The following is a 19,104-nucleotide window of genomic DNA, read 5'->3' on the forward strand; positions in this document are numbered from 1 at the left end:
ATTCCAAAGTACTTCTTTCTTCCCTTATACACTGCTACTAAGAGTTGACAGTAAAGATAGAGACAAAGTAAATGTGAGATCATTTTGTAAGAGTATAGGATAGGTGAAAGGACTCAAAGGAAGGCCGTCGATGACAACCAATATGAGGGAACCAATATTTCAGTGGTTTTCAAACAATGGACCCCAACACCTAGTGTTTCTCTGTGATACTTCCTGAAGTTCACCAACTTTTGGTTTGAAATGTCAATATTTAAAACTATGTTTTATTATTTTAAAAATAGGAACAGAAAACATTACACATTCCCAAATGTGTTATATGAAAATTTTATCACACTGGATCCATCCAATCATCATCCTGGAGTTCAAGGCTAATTCAATTTTGTGTCCACTATGTAGGAAAGCTTCCCCTGACATCTCTTTGAACCTATTTAAACATATTACAACCTGTCACTGGGTATATCCACACTGCATCAGTGAGCATATCACTGCAGACACATGTGAGCCAAGCTCAGTTACAGCCCATCCTATCTCTGACATACCTGCTCACACAAAGCTTCATCTCAGCATAACAGAGAGTTGTGCAATCCCAAGAGAAAGATAACAAAAAGCATATGATATTATCTTGGTTTTACAATACGTTACCGTGCTTACTCAACAATTAGGTGACATTGATTAATTACAAGACTCATCATCATTGTAGTAATAGCCTTTCAAAAAAAAAAAATCCTACTACATTAAATATACATGGTTTAAATTTTTTCAATATTATATACTTATTCACACAATTACATATCACTTTCTTCTTCAGTATCATAAAGTTTTCGTCTAAGCCTCCTTCACATTCAGATAAAAAATATTCTTTTGAATTATTCTTGACTACTTAAAGTTATAAATAAAGTTACAGTGACAATCACATTTACACACCAGCAGGATGTGTGCGTGTTCAGTAGCTTCAATCATGTCCGACTCTTTGCGACCTTATGGACTGGGGCCCACCAGGCTCCTCTGCCCATGGAATTCTCCAGTCAGGAATACTGGAGGGGGTTGCCATGCCCTCCTTAAGGGGATTTTCCTGACCCAGGGACTGAACTCGCGGTTGTCTGCATCTCCTGCACTGCAAGCAGATTCTTTAACCACTGAGCAATCTGGGAAGCCCACAGGTAGTATAATTTCGAAGTATAGTGATGTGCTGAGCTTGGGCAACTTCTACTTTAATTACTGTCCTTGGTATGCCAGACAAACTTGAGACTAAATATTAACTGTTCTTTTAAAATCAGATCACAGAGTAATCTTTCTCAAGAAATTTCAAGCAAGAAACTAAATTTAAGTTCAAAGTCAACCTTGTGGGGTACAAGCAATGCAAACAATCAGCTGAGGTTACAGATACTGTTGTTCAGTCATTAAGTCGTGTCTGACTCTTTGCGACCCCATGGACTACAGCATACCAGGCTCCACTGTCCTTCACCATCTCTTGGAGTTTGCTCAAATTCATGTCCACTGAAGTCAGTGATACTATCTAATCATCTCATCTTCTGCCGCCCCTTCTCCTTTTGCCTTCATTCTTTCCCAGCCTTAGGGTCTTTTCCAATGAGCCAGCCCTATCCTCCATGAATTGCTAAGTTAATAACTACAAGTTATTTCTAGGCCTGATGGCTGACAGGTTTCTTTTGACATCAGTTACAAGAGGCATCTCAGTTTCAGAAGTATAATGTGAAAAGCATTAAGCGTACATGACTAAGAAAAGAGCATGCAAATGTTACATAATCATTTCAGCCCTTATTTGGGCACAGGAGGTTAACTATATCTTTGTATTTATGGAGGGTTTACTGTCTTTTATTGTCACTTTTATTTGCATACATTGCAGCTCCATGGAAGAGTACATTTGAAGTCTGGATTCACTGATTAAATGTATTTAGACAAAAAAACTATAAAAGAAATTTCCCACTGCACTAGAAAACTCCAAGGTTTATATATACGAAGTGTCAAATATCAAGTTGAAGAACCACCTGACAGGTGACTCTGACTTTTCCTTCAGCCCCAGGAAATAGAGCAAGAGTAAACATAAAGAAACAGATGACAGGAAAGATGGACAACCAGGGACTGGTGATGAGAGCAGGACACCAAAGAGAGTGGGTGTTGAACCTGCAACTCAGCAGAGGGGGTTAAGTTGGTAAGGTAAGAAGAGTAGATACAAAAACTCAACAGAAGCCTAGGTTTGACACAATGGAAGAAGACAAGAAGCTAGATTTGGAACATGAAAAAGATGAAGTGAGATGATTAGTAAATGATTAGTACTTGCATGGAACAAATCAAGATAAAAAGTACAGTCTGGGTCAGTTTTATAAAACTAAGCTGTTTCCGTGGAACAATGGTTGGCTACTGACATGCTTTTGGCTTACCACATCTTTCACTCTTCAACTGGACATTTAGGATTTTAAAAACCTCATTAACCTGCAACAATACCCTTCCCTCCTCTCTTCAACGCTATCCTCCTCAAGTAGTTTGTCACATAGACCTCTGCAAAACACAGTGAGAAGGCATGCTTCCAAGAACTGAATCTAATGCCTTATTTAAATAACATTATTTATTATCTATGTATAAAAAATAAATTTCAGAGAAAAGAAAATTAAGAAAACAAACTAAGTGAAATAACAATTTCATTCAAGATTTTTGGATAGTATAAAATACTGGTCACAAAAGAGTCAGAATTGACTTAGTGACTAAACAACAATAACAACAAATACACTAGTTAAAAGCAGAGTTCTAGAGATCTAAGCTCATGGCTTGACTTCACAGTAACTAGCTAGGTGACCTTTTACAAAACACTTTCATCTTTGTAAACTACATATTTTTAACACTATTTGAAGATTTCATTGAGATAATACATATAATCTCTGGCACAAAGAAAGTACTTAGTAAGCCTGTGGCAAAATTCAAAGATTTTAACAACTATTTAAGAGAAGACTGAATTCTGCGCCAAGTTGAATGATACCTCTTGTTAACTTACAAAAAATGTAGTCTTTCAAAATTCTCCTCCTTGGACCCTAAGGTTACAAAAGAAGAATGTTAGGATGCAACTAAAGATTATCATACTAAGTAAGGTAAGTCAGAAAGAAAAAGACAAACACCATATCATATCACTTATCAGATCAGATCAGATCAGTCGCTCAGTCATATCCCACTCTTTGTGACCCCATGAATCCCAGCACGCCAGGCCTCCCTGTCCATCACCAACTCCTAGAGTTCACTGAGACTCACGTCCTTGGAGTCAGTGATGCCATCCAGCCATCTCATCCCCTGTCGTCCTCTTCTCCTCTTGCGCCCAATCCCTCCCAGCATCAGGGTCTTTTCCAGTGAGTCAACTCTTTGCATGAGGTGGCCAAAGTACTGGAGTTTCAGCTTTAGCATCATTCCTTCCAAAGAAATCCCAGGGCTGATCTCCTTCAGAATGGACTGGTTGGATCTCCTTGCAGTCCAAGGGACTCTCAAGAGTCTTCTCCAACACCACAGTTCAAAAGCATCAATTCTTCGGCGCTCAGCCTTCTTCACAGTCCAACTCTCACATCCATACATGACCACAGGAAAAACCATATCCTTAACTAGACGGACCTTTGTTGGCAAAGTAATGTCTCTGCTTTTGAACATGCTATCTAGGTTGGTCATAACTTTCCTTCCAAGGAGTAAGTGTCTTTTAATTTCATGGCTGCAGTCACCATCTGTAGTGATTTTAGAGCCCAGAAAAATAAAGTCTGACACTGTTTCCCCATCTATTTCCCATGAAGTGATGGGACCAGATGCCACGATCTTCGTTTTCTGAATGTTGAGCTTTAAGCCAACTTTTTCACTCTCCACTTTCACTTTCATCAAGAGGCTTTTTAGTTCCCCTTCACTTTCTGCCGTAAGTGTGGTGTCATCTGCATATCTGAGGTTACTGATATTTCTCCCGGCAATCTTGATTCCAGCTGGTGCTTCTTCCAGTCCAGCGTTTCTCATGATGTACTCTGCATATGTTAAATAAGCAGGGTGACAATATACAGCCTTGATGTACTCCTTTTCCTATTTCCATGTCCAGTTCTAACTGTTGCTTCCTGACCTGCATACAGATTTCACAAGAGGCAGGGTCAGGTGGTCTGGTATTCCCATCTCTTGAAGAATTTTCCACAGTTTATTGTGATCCACACAGTCAAAGGCTTTGGCATAGTCAATAAAGCAGAAATAGATGCTTTTCTGGAACTCTCTTGCTTTTTCCATGATCCAGCGGATGTTGGCAATTTGATCTCTGGTTCCTCTGCCTTTTCTAAAACTAGCTTGAACATCAGGAAGTTCACGGTTCACATATTGCTGAAGCCTGGTCTTAAATTTTGAGCATTACTTTACTAGCGTGTGAGATGAGTGCAATTGTGTGGTGATTTGAGCATTCTTTGGCATTGCCTTTCTTTGGGATTGGAATGAAAACTGATCTTTTCCAGTCCTGTGGCCACTGCTGAGTTTTCCAAATGTGCTGGCATATTGAGTGCAACACTTTCATAGCATCATTTTTTAGGATTTGAAATAGCTCAACTGGAATTCCATCACCTCCACTAGCTTTGTTTGTAGTGATGCTTCCTAAGGCCCACTTGACTTCACATTCCAGGATGTCTGGCTCTAGGTCAGTGATCACACCATTGTGATTACCTGGGTCATGAAGATCTTTTTTGTACAGTTCTTCTGTGTATTCTTGCCACCTCTTCTTAACATCTTCTGCTTCTGTTAGGTCCATACCGTTTCTGTCCTTTATCGAGCCCATCTTTGCATGAAATGTTCCTTTGGTATCTCTGATTTTCTTGAAGAGATCCCTAGTCTTTCCCATTCTGTTGTTTTCCTCTATTTCTTTGCACTGATCGCTGAAGAAGGCTTTCTTATCTCTTCTTGCTATTCTTTGGAACTCTGCATTCAGATGCTTATATCTTTCCTTTTCTCCTTTGCTTTTCGCTTCTCTTCTTTTCACAGCTATTTGTAAGGCCTCCCCAGACAGCCATTTTGCTTTTTTGCATTTCTTTTCCATGGGAATGATCTTGATCCCTGTCTCCTGTACAATGTCACGAACCTCACTCCATAGTTCATCAGGCACTCTATCTATCAGATCTAGGCCCTTAACTCTATTTCTCATTTCCACTGTATAATCATAAGGGATTTGATTTAGGTCATATCTGAATGGTCTAGTGGTTTTCCCTACTTTCTTCAATTTAAGTCTGAATTTGGCAATAAGGAGTTCATGGTCTGAGCCACAGTCAGCTCCTGGTCTTTGCTGACTGTATACAGCTTCTCCATCTTTGGCTGCAAAGAATATAATCAATTTGATTTCGGTGTTGACCATCTGGTGATGTCCATGTGTGTAGGGGACTGGAATGCAAAAGTAGGAAGTCAAGAAACACCTGGAGTTAACAGGCAAATTTGGCCTTGGAACACGGAATGAAGCAGGGCAAAGACTAATAGAGTTTTGCCAAGAAAATGCACTGGTCATAACAAAACTGTCTTCCAACAACACAAGAGAAGACTCTATACATGGACATCACCAGAATATGTGGAATCTAAAATATGACACAAACGAACCCATCTACAAAACAGAAACAGACTCACAGACACAGAGAGCAGACCTGTGGTTGCCAAGAGGGAGAAGGGAAGGAGAGGGACTAACTGGGAGTTTGGAGTTGGGTGATGCAAACTATAACATTTAGAATGGATGAACAGCAAGATCCTAAATGTGTAACACAGGGAACTACACTCAAATCCTGTGATAAACAGTACTGGAAAATAATACAAAACTAAAGAATGTATATATGTATATAACTGAGTCACTTTGCCATGTAGCAAAGATTGGTACAACACTGTTTTTAGTACACAAAAAGAATCACCTGAAATGGGGGGCGGGGAACTATAGTTGACCTCTCCTGAAGATTCTGGATTTAGTTGGTACGGAGTGGTACCTAGGAATCTGCATATTTAATGTAAAATGTATTATTTATAGATAGATCTTAATATATTTTTGAACAGGTGACTGGCACTTTGAGACACACTTATCTAAAGCTATGGAAAGTACTGATATTTATGAAAGGGTTCTAATTTTAAGAGCCTAAGTATTTACCTAAAGAATTTCTTAATCCTGTTTCTAGTTAGACTTCTTTCTCAACTGAATAACTAAACTTTGATCAAAGTTTCATTAATAGCAGATTTGGTGGCTCCTTGCTTTTTAACAATAACATACATGTCTACTAATCCCAGAATCTGAATCGGACTGTGCTCAGCATTAAGGGTGGCTGGAGTGGCAGACTGTGACTCAGGAAAGACAAGAGGCATGTCGTTACCCTTGGCAGTAACAGAAACTACTAAATCAGCAAAACCTGTATGAGAGCTCAAAAAGGCTGCCAAGTTACAAGTTAACACCTCAAGGGATCCAAAGACTGTCTTCAAAGACTAAATCCAATACACATTTCTAAATGTGATGATCTTATATTTACATTTCATAGGAAGTATTTTGTAAATACATCAAACAAGTTTTGGTGTCAAGGAATTATGTTGTTGACTTGAGAAAAGTTTATTATGTGAGATGATCCTTATTTAGTAATTTTCTAAATTTCTAAATAAAAAATTTAGACATTTTATCTTCAGAAAATCCAAATGGGAAGTTTTTTAAAAATTTCATAAGTCAATTTTTACATTTCCATCAAAAATTAAATTTTAGAAGCACAATAAACTGAATTAGTCAAGTTTTACCCATTCAACAAATATATGTTAAAGAACCTACTATTCAACAGGGAGTCAGACAGGTGCTGGGTACAAAAAGATGGATAAGGTAGAGCCTATACATTAAAGGATACATCAAAAAAATATAAGCAAAAGAGAAGTAAAGATGAAATGGTCACTAGGTTCCTACATGACAAAACTGAGAAATTATCTAATAATAGCTAAACTATTATTTCTTTCTTCTGAGAAGTCCATTTTGCATGTCTAAATTTTTCACTTTTTAAATTACTCAATTACTGAATACACTAATGTTAATTACAAATGAACCTTGAAATTTTTTCTAGACCTTTATTTAAACTAAATAATTTTAAAGCTATAAATTTTGAAGCTTATTGTAAAAGAATTTTTTTAAAGAAAAATATTTTATGATGTGTGAAAATTATATGAAACTCAAATTTCAGGGTCCATAAAGTTCTATTGGAACACAGCCATGACCATTTGTTTGCATCCTGTCTATGGCTGCTTTCCTACAATGGCAGAGACCATGTAGCTCATGGTCAACATTGAAAATATTTATACGCTATCTGGCCCTTTACAAAAAAAGTTTGCCAATTCCTGATTGAAAGTATAACAATAGATTTTGGCTGGAGAAAAGTACAGCTTTGTTTTTGTTTCTCTATTTTCCAGAATTCATAGAGATGCTTAAATAAAATATGCAAAGAACACTTACTATAAAGTTTCTCCAGTATGCTGCCTCTAGACAAGGATTGCTAATTTCGGTCAGCAGGGCTTCATTTTCTTGTTTCTCCCATAACCAATACTGGGCTTCAGTGTCTGGCCTTGAATCTTCTGGAAACCCAGCTGTCAGGACCTCTAGGATTTTGCTACTTATTAAGCCTAATTTTCACAGAATGGTCTGACTCGTAATAGATGAAAAACTCTTAGATCCCTTTTGAAGTTATCAACTTCAGTTAAAAATTTCACTAGGTGTTGGGGCTGGGTGTGAAGTTAGGTAGAAGGCTGCTGTACCTCTGTAGACAACACTAAGAAAGCAAGCTATGTGCTTTAACAGCTCAAAGTTTTAACATAAAACAATGGTACATAATTGTATGAGAATCTTTTTTTTAGGTTAATAAAATTTAATAGTGTTATTATGCCTCAAACTAGACTTTAAAATATATATCAGAGCCACAGTGTTACCCATGGGCTTTCACATTCTACATTATATATTTCTTTAATTTTGAAATACTTTTTTGGGGTAATGATCAGTGTATTACCTTCTTTAGTTATATATTTTTTTCAGATTATATTCCAGAAAACTGTTTTTCTTTAACACACCAAAAAAAACGAGTTCATGATAGTAGGCGTGCTCTTATTTACTCAATCACTTCAGACAATACCTGAAGCCCCAGATTTTTATACCTCCTTAAATGTCTATGATCACAGAAATCAGCTGTGTAAAAACTACTATTTAAAGGTATGCGGTTAGGGTGAGGCAAGGGCACTTCATATATGAGTGGGTGGATTTGTAAGGTAAGGTAGTGGGAGAATTCTAGGTAGAATTTAACCGGTGCTGTCCCTAGTATACAGTTTCTTGTTTCTGACACTCTCTCAGGTGACTCCATATCACAATGAAGCCTAAAAAGTGGGCACTTTCAATTCTTCCCTAGGTACCACCCTGGGCTTCACCGAACAATGTGAAGGAAGTATTTACAGTGCTTACTATCATCTCAGAAATCCAAATATCTCTTACCTAAAGCTCTAAATCACTTCAATGTTTTCACACAATCACATTACTTGGCCTTGAGCCAAATGCATCATTTCCATTTTTATCTTCAAGAGAAAGCTGAGAGTCTGCATAGACCTTCACCTCCACTCTGAGTCACCTCCTCCAACTGTATCTCCTCACTCAGTAAGCAGCACCATCACCCACTGCTACCCAAGTCGGCAAATCTAGGCAGTATCCTTGATTCTTCTCTTTCACTTTCCACATCTAACCAATTGCCAAACCTGTTGATTTTATCTCCTAATGTCTTTCAAATCCATCTCTTTTTCCTCTATCCCAATTGATTTCTTTTGCAAACTTGCAACAGATTTGAACTGGACATGTCACTTCCCTGCTTAAAATCCACAGCTTTTCATTTCCAATATGATAATGCCCAGACAAAGCTCACCAAGCCCCTTGGATCTGGCCCTTGCCACAGTTTCAGACCCAACCCCCACAAACCTCTATCATACATCTTAGACTCCTGTTATAGGGAACTTCTTTGACTCCTTTGAAGGTGCATGCTCAATCTTGCTGTCAGTCTTACACATAGTCTGCTGCTTCAGTTTTCACATTTTTCCTGACCCATCCCAACCCTTTTTATCTGGATGATCTCCTTCAGGTGTCAACTTAGTCACTCCTGCAGCAAGGCTTCCTTAACCAGTCTAAGACTGGATTGAACGTCCAGGGGACAGCTGCTATAAGCCATTGAAAATCTGGCTTTGAGAGAACTCATTCCATCAAGACAGCACCAATTTCTTCCTTGTCCATCTCAACATTCATACTGCCTCACATAGAATACAAAAGGTGGTGAATTCATGAAATAAGGCGCCCTCCAAGCTGACCTGAATCATAACCTACAGAGAAAGTATTGCTCTGACTCAGTCCTCTGAAGCAACCTAAGGGAGAATTCTCTGATTATAACGGAACCCAGTTGTCCAGTTTGAGGGCTAATAATCCTAACCACAAGGACTTAGCAAAAATGTTCAAATCTATTTCTTGATCCCATTAGCAAGGTATTAGCAAGCAGGTCTTCACACAAGGCAAAAGCTTAGTTACAAAGGGAGATAATAAATATTTCATAGATTAGCTAGTATAAGTATTTTAAAAAATCTGTCCAGGGTTCTGCTGGCTTTGCTTTGACATCTCTTTTTCAGAATAATGTTCCATTACAGGAACTGTTGAATGTAAGCAATCTACAATATCTGTAAGTCTCCACAGATCACCATGGAATTATCAGCATCACAAATATTTACTGAACCACTACATGCAGGAGTCTTGAAATGTTCTGAATACTCTACTAAACAAGTCATAGAAGGCCCTGACATCCAGGACTTTACAATATGAAACAGTCATTGATGTTAAAAGATAGTAATAAGCTAACAGAGCTGCACAAAGAATAGCAAACTAGACAAATCTTGTAACTTGGATACAGCAGTGAAAACAGATAGTTCAGGACCCTGTAAGAATATATTCATTCTTTACATCAAACAAGTTAATTGAATTTCTACAGTTTTCTTGCTACAAGAAGCCTAAACTCTCAGGCTCAATAGCAAAGCCGCTTTGTAAGGCTAATTTTACTTTCAAACAGCCACAAGGTAAAATCTTAGGAGCTGAAGAGAAGCACCTGAAATAGTAATGTTTTGTTTCGTGATAACCCACTTAACATATATATAAAATAAGCCTTCAGTCTGGGTCCCCAAACAACCAGACATCTATCATAATCTGTTTTCCCTTCTTGGTCTCATTGCATCGCAGGGATTTTGCTCCAGGGAAGAGCCCTACAAAGATGTGTCTGGAATCAGTGGAATCAAAATTGCCAAAATTGCTACTGAGTCAGAGGTGTTTTCAAAGTTTTGCCAAACAACACACAGCTCCATGCTAAATGGTTAACACCCTTCCCTGATGGTTTTGCAATCCTATATTTATATTGTAGTTCTATCACTGAAATTACAGGTTCCTGTGAAGTGACACTGACAATAACAACACATTTTATAGTCAGGATCATTTAAGGGCCTTTTAAACAAGTTTTAACATTTATGCATTGAATATTATCACACTAAGTTCTACTTCTTCCTATGAAACAAAAGGGAAAAACCATGATTTCCCCAGTGTATCAGTTGTCTCTAGAGGATATTTTGACCGTCACACCAAACATAAAATATTGATGAAGCAGTTAAGAAAACTGATTCCACTTCTCACTTTAACAAGGAATAGAAAATTACATTACACTGTATGTTATGTGTTATGAGTTTTCCCAGAGAGTTAATTAAGTAATAATTTGAACTAACATATAAAAACTATTGGAATACACTTCATAACCAAGGATGAATTTTTTAAACTTGCAAAACGAACTAAAAGAAAATTATATATATATACACATATATACACATACATTTTATATAATAAAACATAATTTTAGTAATATCATGCAAAAGAGGTACTTCAAGAACTCTTGAGAGTTGAATCAATCAAAATTGACACATATCCCAAGTTAAAAATCTGTATCATAAGAACATGATTAGCAAAACACAGATGGATAGAAAGGAATTTTAAGGGACTGGTGTAAGGAGTCAGCATTTGTCAGTGTTCAGGCAACACTGTTCAAGAGGGAGGGGTCCCTGTCCCCAAAGTGGTATTCCTACAAGAGACAAAGTCAAGAGAATGTATAGGAACCCTGGGCTGTCTTCACTGGATGGTGTTTGCCCACTGATTGACTAAATGAACTTGTGGTATTAAGTGTCCCTTAGCAGCTGTCCATCTCAATATGAATTGTGCATCTCATATTGGCCTTCTGTTTCATGCAGCTGTTTCTTTACATTTGGATAGTCAAAGCCTTGTTTGAGAGGCAAACCTGAGATACTATATGTGTATTGATCAGGACAGAACAGGCCCTTGTTTGAGTGGACAACTAGTCTCCTTTGGCAAAATTTCTATAAATTCCCCTGATGAACTGCAAAAATACTGATGACTCTGCCATAATTTCAGATTTCCTCTTGCCTTGCAGAAAGTAAATATAAAGTCGTTGTGATGGATTTTTTTCAACATATACTGTAACTCATATAAGCAAATAGGTGTGGTCCTCTTCAAAACTGTTATCTTTATGGGTCTTTGATTAAATATTTATTATAATCATCTTCTGTTGCTCAAAGCACTTATGTTTCTCTTCATTAAGAAATGTCTTTAAAGTTTGCAATACACTTTTTGAATAATACCTAAACTTAAGTAGCCCTTGACTCTTAACAAATTACGATTAAACATCTTTATACTTTTTTGAGTCTAACATTGTTTACTTTTTGGTCTTATTTGAGATTCATCTGTGGAATTTATTGGGGTCCCTAAATCCAGTCTTGTAAGAAATTTGTGGCATTGTATACATGGATTCTGCAGGTATATTCCTCAAGTATAGATCTAGACTTCTGGTATAAAAACCACGATCAAAATTCAAATTGTGTCATCTGACACATGGCTTGATACACAATAACATCTAAAGAAAATATGGGAAAATCAGGGCATAGGAGAAGGGACAGAATAACATACTGCTAGAAAGTGTAAACTTGACAAATTGCTCAAAAATGAAAAACATAATCTCTCTTGGAAAACATTTGTAAATCAATTGCACTAGTATATAAATTATAAATTCTATGCAAATATTATCACCTCTAGTTTAAAAAACCTTTGTATTTCATAAAAGCTTTATGTTAATGTAACTTGGTCTCTGAGATACAAATAATTTGAATTTTTGCAGTGGAATTATCTTTTGGATTATATTTATAATACTGACACTATAACATTATTATTATTTTATGCATTATGCCACTTCGGGTGTCTTTCAAATTTCATACTTGATGTAAAACTCAAGCAAAATTAAGAAAAGTATTTAAATTTTTCCTAAACTTTATTAGTCTTTTCAGTAACAAAATCCAGACAATAAAAGAGATACTTGATATAATCTATAACACAGCCCATAACAGCTGTACTCTTTTATGACTCTGAAACTGACTGGATCATACTCAAAAAGTTAAATTCTAAGACATATAACAACATATTACACAAGCATATGACTTTTTTCCCTGTGTACTTGGTAAGGCCATGTTAGATGAGATTTTTACCTAAATTCTCATCTAGGCCATTCATTGCATATGCAGGTGGATTGTCATAAACTTATTTCAACAAAGATGAATTGAATATTTATATAAACAAGGTTCACAGTAAAGAATGTAAAAATATCATAATTAATAAGAGTAATAGTAGCAGTAAACATTTACTAGGCTAACTACTTTACATGCATTTTCTCAATAAACTAAGCTTCCCTGGTGACTCAGATTGTTAAGAATCCACCTGCAATGCAGGAGACCTGGGTTCAATCCCTGGGTTGGGAAGATCCCCTGGAGAAGGGAACAGCTACCCACTCCAGTATTCTTGTCCGGAGAATTCTATGGACAGAGGAGCCTGGCAGGCGACAGTTCATTGGGTCGCAAAGAGTCAGACAGGACTAAGGGACTTTCACACACTTAACATCAGTCCTATCCGTCTCCAAGTTTTCAAGGTTAAGTAACACAAAATAGAGATGTTAAGGGACTTGGCCTCCGGTCACAGAACTACTAACTAGCAGGTTGGGGATCTGAATGGAAAAAAAAAATTTAATCCAAAGCCTTCCAGTATTGTATAATCCAATGCAGAAAACAAGTTTCTTACCCTTCCAGAATAACCACCCAGAAGGAAGTTTATAATCACTGGTGCTTTAGGTGATTGTCAGTTCCTATAAATAGTAGGACCTAAACTTTTTCAAATATACCTATTCTTAGAGCAACTTATAAAGTAGTTTGAAGAACAGGACTGAGTATTCTCTTAACAAATTTAGTAGCCTTTATAATATTTACCTTTTAACAAATTCACCTGAGAGCATTTTTAAAACTAAACTGTATAGGGTGATCTGTTTTAAAAACAGAAAATACTTTGATAGACCAACAATGATCTAACTTAAATCAACAATGAGCTAAAGTTCCTTAGAATTTAGACATAGCCATGAGGTATGCAGTCTTCTGAAAACTGATTTTTTTAAACTGCATTTTTTAGACAGAATGGCTTTTAAATTCTTCCAAGAGCTCTACTAAAATAGCTACAATTTATGCCAATTAACATTCTGATTTCATAAATAACAGGAAAACAGAAGAGATAATCCCACTTGTATAGATGGAATAACATAACAAAAGGCGCAGAAAACACAAACCCCAAAGGCAGTTCCAAAGTGTAAAGTCCTTCTCTCCCATCCACAGGGAGGAGCTCTCCTTCAATGGTCTAGGCCCTCTCCTTAGCACCTGAGTTCAGCACTTGCTGCCCATTCAGAGAATAAAATATTAGAAAGATGTGAAAGCCAAGTTCCTTCCCCACATACACATATGGGCATACTTATTATGTATTTTGCTTTTCTGATACCTAAGTATGCTGATTCATTGGCTACTTATGAATTAAGTAATAACCCATGAGATATGAATATACCTATTCATTCATTCATACAAGTATAACAGGAATACAGTAGATACAGTATCCAAAGAACACTTCAAATATGAAATGCTACATCTAATTACACTTTGCCTAAGACTCTGAACTTTTAAATTCTCATTAGATGAAGTTCACAAGATGAACTTGTGCTTTATGGCTCATCACAGGCAAAGTACGCTAAGAGGACAATTGATTAAATGTCAGTGGGTTTAACTTCACTATCTATTCCCAAGGTTTCACATTTCCATGGTAATTCTGACCCCTCTTTTAAAATGTATGGCTTGTAGAATTGGCTTTTTTTTTTTTTTTTAAGGTATTTCAAAGGATTTGCTCTCATTCGTAAAATAAAGAATAATGGAATTGTGGCAAATACTTGTTAGATATATTCAGTATCATAACAATAAAAACTTTAAGTACATACTACCCACTTCATACTTCTCCTCTAAAAACGTTCAAAATTCAGTCAACTGAGCACCTATCACACACAGGCATGGCACTTGTAGGTGAACCAAGATTTCTAAGTTTCCAAGGCATGAAGAGGGGGAAAATAGGGGCCAAATTTAAGTATTTGTTACTAACAAGTTTATAATCCACATATTTCCTAGAAAAATCCAAGAAAACAATTGCACAGCAGCACATTTGGGTCTTGAGAGGATGATTTTCAGTTGCAAGTAGTTAAAACTTCAGTGTTAAGCTAAGACTCTATTCAAACAATGAGCTTCAGTTTATTATCTTTTCCTAATGTTTTCTATCTTATTCCACAAAATCCTCTATAACAATGAATGATACGGCACCTTTTTAAAAAAAAAAAAAAACTAATCCTCTTTCCCCAAAACCCAACCCATACACGCGTCCTCCTCTTTCCTGGGCACGTGTGATTCCAAAGCTCAACTGGACACCCTCTCACCTGAAAAAAAGTTTGGAGACGACGCTGGCCTTTTCCAGAGGCGACCTCTGCATGGTCTCTGGGGGCACCGAGGTCCCTGCCGGGGCAGGCCGGGCAAGAGCTCCTAGTGCCAAAAGCCCTACTCTTCTCTGCCTGCCGCTCGCCCCTTTTTCTCTGACCTGCTGTGATGTCACTTGCTTCCAACTCCCCCCACCCACCCCTACCGCACACACCTCCCCTTTCCTTTCGCTCCTTTCCCCCGCCTCCACTGCCCAGGTTAAAAGCTGGGCGCTGCCCGGCCGGGCCTCAAATCCGCTCTAGCGGCTTTCTCCACCCCGACCGCTCCTTGCTTCTTGCCTCCCTCCCTCGCGCGCGCGCTCCTTCCAGGTCGGCGTCCCTACCATCCGGCCGAGCCCAGCCCGCAGGTGGGGGACACCGTCGCGGCCGCTCTCCAGGTCCAGACTCGGACGCGCGAGGACAGAAGGAGCCACCGGCAGGAGCAGCAGTCAGTGCCCCGGGGAGCCTTCTGCGCGCCGGGCTCCGCGGGATCCGCGGCACGCCGAGGCCAACTCCCCCGAGCCATTTGCCTCCTCCCTTTTCCCGAGATCCTAGCCGCGTTCGGGTCGCGTTTGCAAGGTGCATTTTGAAAGGGGAACGAAAATCTGTCCCTCCGGTTATCAAAAGGCAGCCTCAGAGAGCCGGAGGGTTCCGCAACAGCGGCAGCTGTGTTCACCTTAGCGCTTACTTTGCGAGTCAGAGGGAAGAACCAAGCTTGTTAGTCTCAGACTTAGGTGAGTGCCAAGTGTGGTCCCTTAGGAGACGTACTTACTACAGGTGGAGGCAATTCCTGTAAGGTGAGAATTACCGCTTTGTCCACTACCCGCCCAGGATTTGTTCCTTGTCTGCCCTAAGTTTTTTCAGTCCAGTTTGCGTTTTTTAAGAAGTCTTTTGTGCGTGTTAGCAACTACGAGGATGACGAGCGGACAGAATGTAAACTCACCCGCCCTCATACAGAGTTCCAACTCTCGGTCAGCAAAACATCATGACTAATACACTGAAAGGAATCCAGTCTTTGAAGCGAAGGTAGCGCGTTAACTCTGACCTGACTCATGGAAACGCCATCTTCAACTCTTGAAGGGCATCTCAGCTTTCCCAGGTGTGGGCGCACGAACTTCCCCGAGTTTTTGCTTCGTGGACCGTGTGCCTGTTTGATGGCTTTTAAAGAGCCAAACCTTTAATTCCTGAATCCTGTTGTGTAAAACCAAGGGCACACCGAGTTTAAACTGAAAAATTCAAATGGAAGTGAAATTTTTGGTCTGATTACAGTTAATGCCTCTACACCTAAAGCAAGGACATTTACTTATGAATTGGTTATCGCTGATTTGTGGTCACCCAGATACAGTACAAATGAAATCGTGCACTTCTTAATAACAGACAGGAACACGTATTTAAATTAATAAATGGGTTCATCCGGTCTTTATAGCTCCCCTTTGCATTTCCATGTCACCATGTTTTAAATCTTAAAGTGGTTTAATAAACATATAAATTTTGTTATCCTAAACTTTAACAGTAGATAAAATAACACCAGAGAGATAGGCAAACTGCATAAACATCAGGAGAAAGCAATTTCTAATTCATAATCCCTGCTTCATATCCTGCACCTGTGTTTTCTTCTCTTCAGTATGGCATACAAATTCAGGCTCTGCCTTCATTATTGACTTTTCCCAGGTATGTGATTGAACTCACTTCATCCACTTCCCCAACTCCCACTCTACTGTTTGCTTTATAACTGCTAATGTAACCCATCAAATGTAATACACACATTTTGAAATGAAGCGGTAGTCAGTTCCTCTTTGTTCTCAAAGAACAAGTGACAATAAAAAGATTAAGAATTAAATTCCAAATAAGATCATAGAAGCTAACCAAGTATTATGCTTCAGAGACCCCAAATATTTGTCAATCTCATTCCTCTAGAAAGAATAAATAACTTAGTGACTCTTTCTTGATTTCTTACTGTTTGCTAGACATCATCTCGTGGAAATCTTACCACAACCATGTAAATAGGTGTTATTCCCCCCAATTTTCAGTAGAGGAAACAGAAAAGAGAAGTAAATGCCTGTAATGGTAGAGCTAACATTTAAACTCATGTCTGATTTCAAACCATCACTCCTATCAGTGGGTAATACTGCTGCTAATCGAATCATCCCTCATGTATTTATATACTATCACGTACACTGGTGTAACCAGTCTTTCCTCTCACATTAGTTTCATGCCGTCATAATTGCTAGACCTGTTTAAGAATGAGACAAGAAAGCAGAAAGCTGAAAACCAAGTAGCTACTGGAGTTAACACACTTTTAATAAATGACATCTGACTATAATATTCCATTTTAAGTATGTATACACACATGTACATTGGAAGACCCTAGATATTTATCATAAAAGCTTACCTCCCAAATTTGTTCTTGGCATCAGTAAGACATCACCATTGTTCAGAACATTAGCATGGTTAGCTTACATGAACAAATGAACTAACTGAGACATGACTTTTAAGGCTTGCATACAGGTACATACCTAATGTGGGAATGTAGATTTATGCACCAGGGAATTGTTCAAATATGGCTGAAGGTCATGACTGAATTCCTAATTGTGTCTTTGAGATGTCAAGAATTGGTAGTAAGAAATAGTGAAGCTCTTGTCTCCAAGCTGCTCAAATATCAGCTCACAAAATTGCATTTAATGTTGTAATAGCTTACATTTGTTAAGCACTTACCATATACATAAGGTGCCATGCTAAATACACAGAATGCTTTGCCTTTTTTAATCCTGATAACACCTTCATGAGATATTACGTTTGTCATTATCTATATATTATAGGTGAAGAAACTGGGGTACAAAAAGTTTAGAAAATTTCCCAAGCGAGTTTCACAGTAAATAGTAACAGAGAAAACTGAGATTTCAACCTAAACTGACTACTGTCTGAGACCAAGCATGTAACCACTACATATACTTTCCCCAAAGAATTTCCTGACATTTTAAGCAGAACTGATCTTTGGTAGAGAAGATTAGGTGGTCATTTGTATGATTTCTTTATTGTAAAATACATACAACATAAAATTTGCTATCTTGAGCCATTCTTAAGTGTACATACAGTTCGGTCACACATTCACATTGTTGTGCAACAGCCACCACCATCACATTTTTATCTTGTGAAACTGAAACTCTATACCCATTACACAATAACTCCCATTCTCCCTTCCCCCCAGCCCCAGCAACCACTGGTATACTTTCTTATTTTTATGATTTTGACTCTAATTACTTCATATAAGTGGAATTTTGTGGCTGGCTTATTTCACTTAGCATAATGTCCTCAAGGTTTTTCCATGTTGTACCATGGTCCAGGATTTCTTTCCTTTTTAAGGCTGAACCAGTTCATTCTAAAGGAGATCAGCCCTGGGTGTTCTTTGGAAGGCATGATGCTAAAGCTGAAACTCCAGTACTTTGGCCACCTCATGCGAAGAGTTGACTCATTGGAAAAGACTCTGATGCTGGGAGGGATTGGGGGCAGGAGGAGAAGGGGACGACAGAGGATGAGATGGCTGGATGGCATCACCGACTCGATGGATATGAGTGAGTGAACTCCGGGAGTTGGTGATGGACAGGGAGGCCTGGCATGCTGCAATTCATGGGGTCGCAAAGAGTCGGACATGACTGAGTGACTGAACTGAATATGGCATTATACATATATTTGGCTTATCCATTCATTTTCTGATGGATGGGTCTTAGCTATTGTGAAAAATGCTGTGAACATTGGTATAATAGTGCAGCATCATTTTCAAGGTATATTAAAAAGAAGCAAGAAGAGAAGAAGGAGAAGGAAAGGAAGTCAATTATTTAGTACCTACTATATGTTCAGCAGTGTGCCATGTGCTTCCTTAAATGATCTCAAGATATGAAAGTTCACGAGATACCCTTCATCTCATGTTCCTATTCTACATTATTCACTCTGCCATCACATGATGGCTGAAGTTTCATCATTAGATATCACCAGAGAGAAAGTGCACTATGGTTATTCATTATGTTCAGTTTCATTTGAGTATGTTCCTCAGATTCTTCCCTGAGAACAGGCTTTAATAGTGATAAGCAGAGCATGACTGTGAGGGCACTAAGACCTGGAAAAGTAGGAGTAAGGACAAAGTCGCAAAACAAGAGAGGGGCAAAGTCTT

At 38.3% G+C, this 19,104-nt stretch overlaps 1 protein-coding gene across 2 annotated transcripts in view; it reads right to left on the reverse strand.

Moving 5' to 3' along the window:
• The window catches only part of CFTR (CF transmembrane conductance regulator), a 318,734-nt gene extending 303,751 nt beyond the window's left edge, over window positions 1-14,983 (reverse strand). For both annotated transcript variants that reach the window (XR_009735898.1, XM_061414023.1), the window contains exon 1: window positions 14,901-14,983. Coding sequence is in view for 1 of the 2 variants with exons in the window: in XM_061414023.1 (XP_061270007.1) it covers window positions 14,901-14,953 (53 nt within the window). In the remaining variant the exon portion in view is untranslated. The remainder of the gene's footprint in view (window positions 1-14,900) is intronic.
• Between the last annotated feature and the right edge of the window lie 4,121 nt (window positions 14,984-19,104).

Source organism: Bos javanicus, chromosome 4 (genome assembly GCF_032452875.1).
Source record: "Bos javanicus breed banteng chromosome 4, ARS-OSU_banteng_1.0, whole genome shotgun sequence".
In the NCBI taxonomy this organism is placed as follows: domain Eukaryota; kingdom Metazoa; phylum Chordata; class Mammalia; order Artiodactyla; family Bovidae; genus Bos; species Bos javanicus.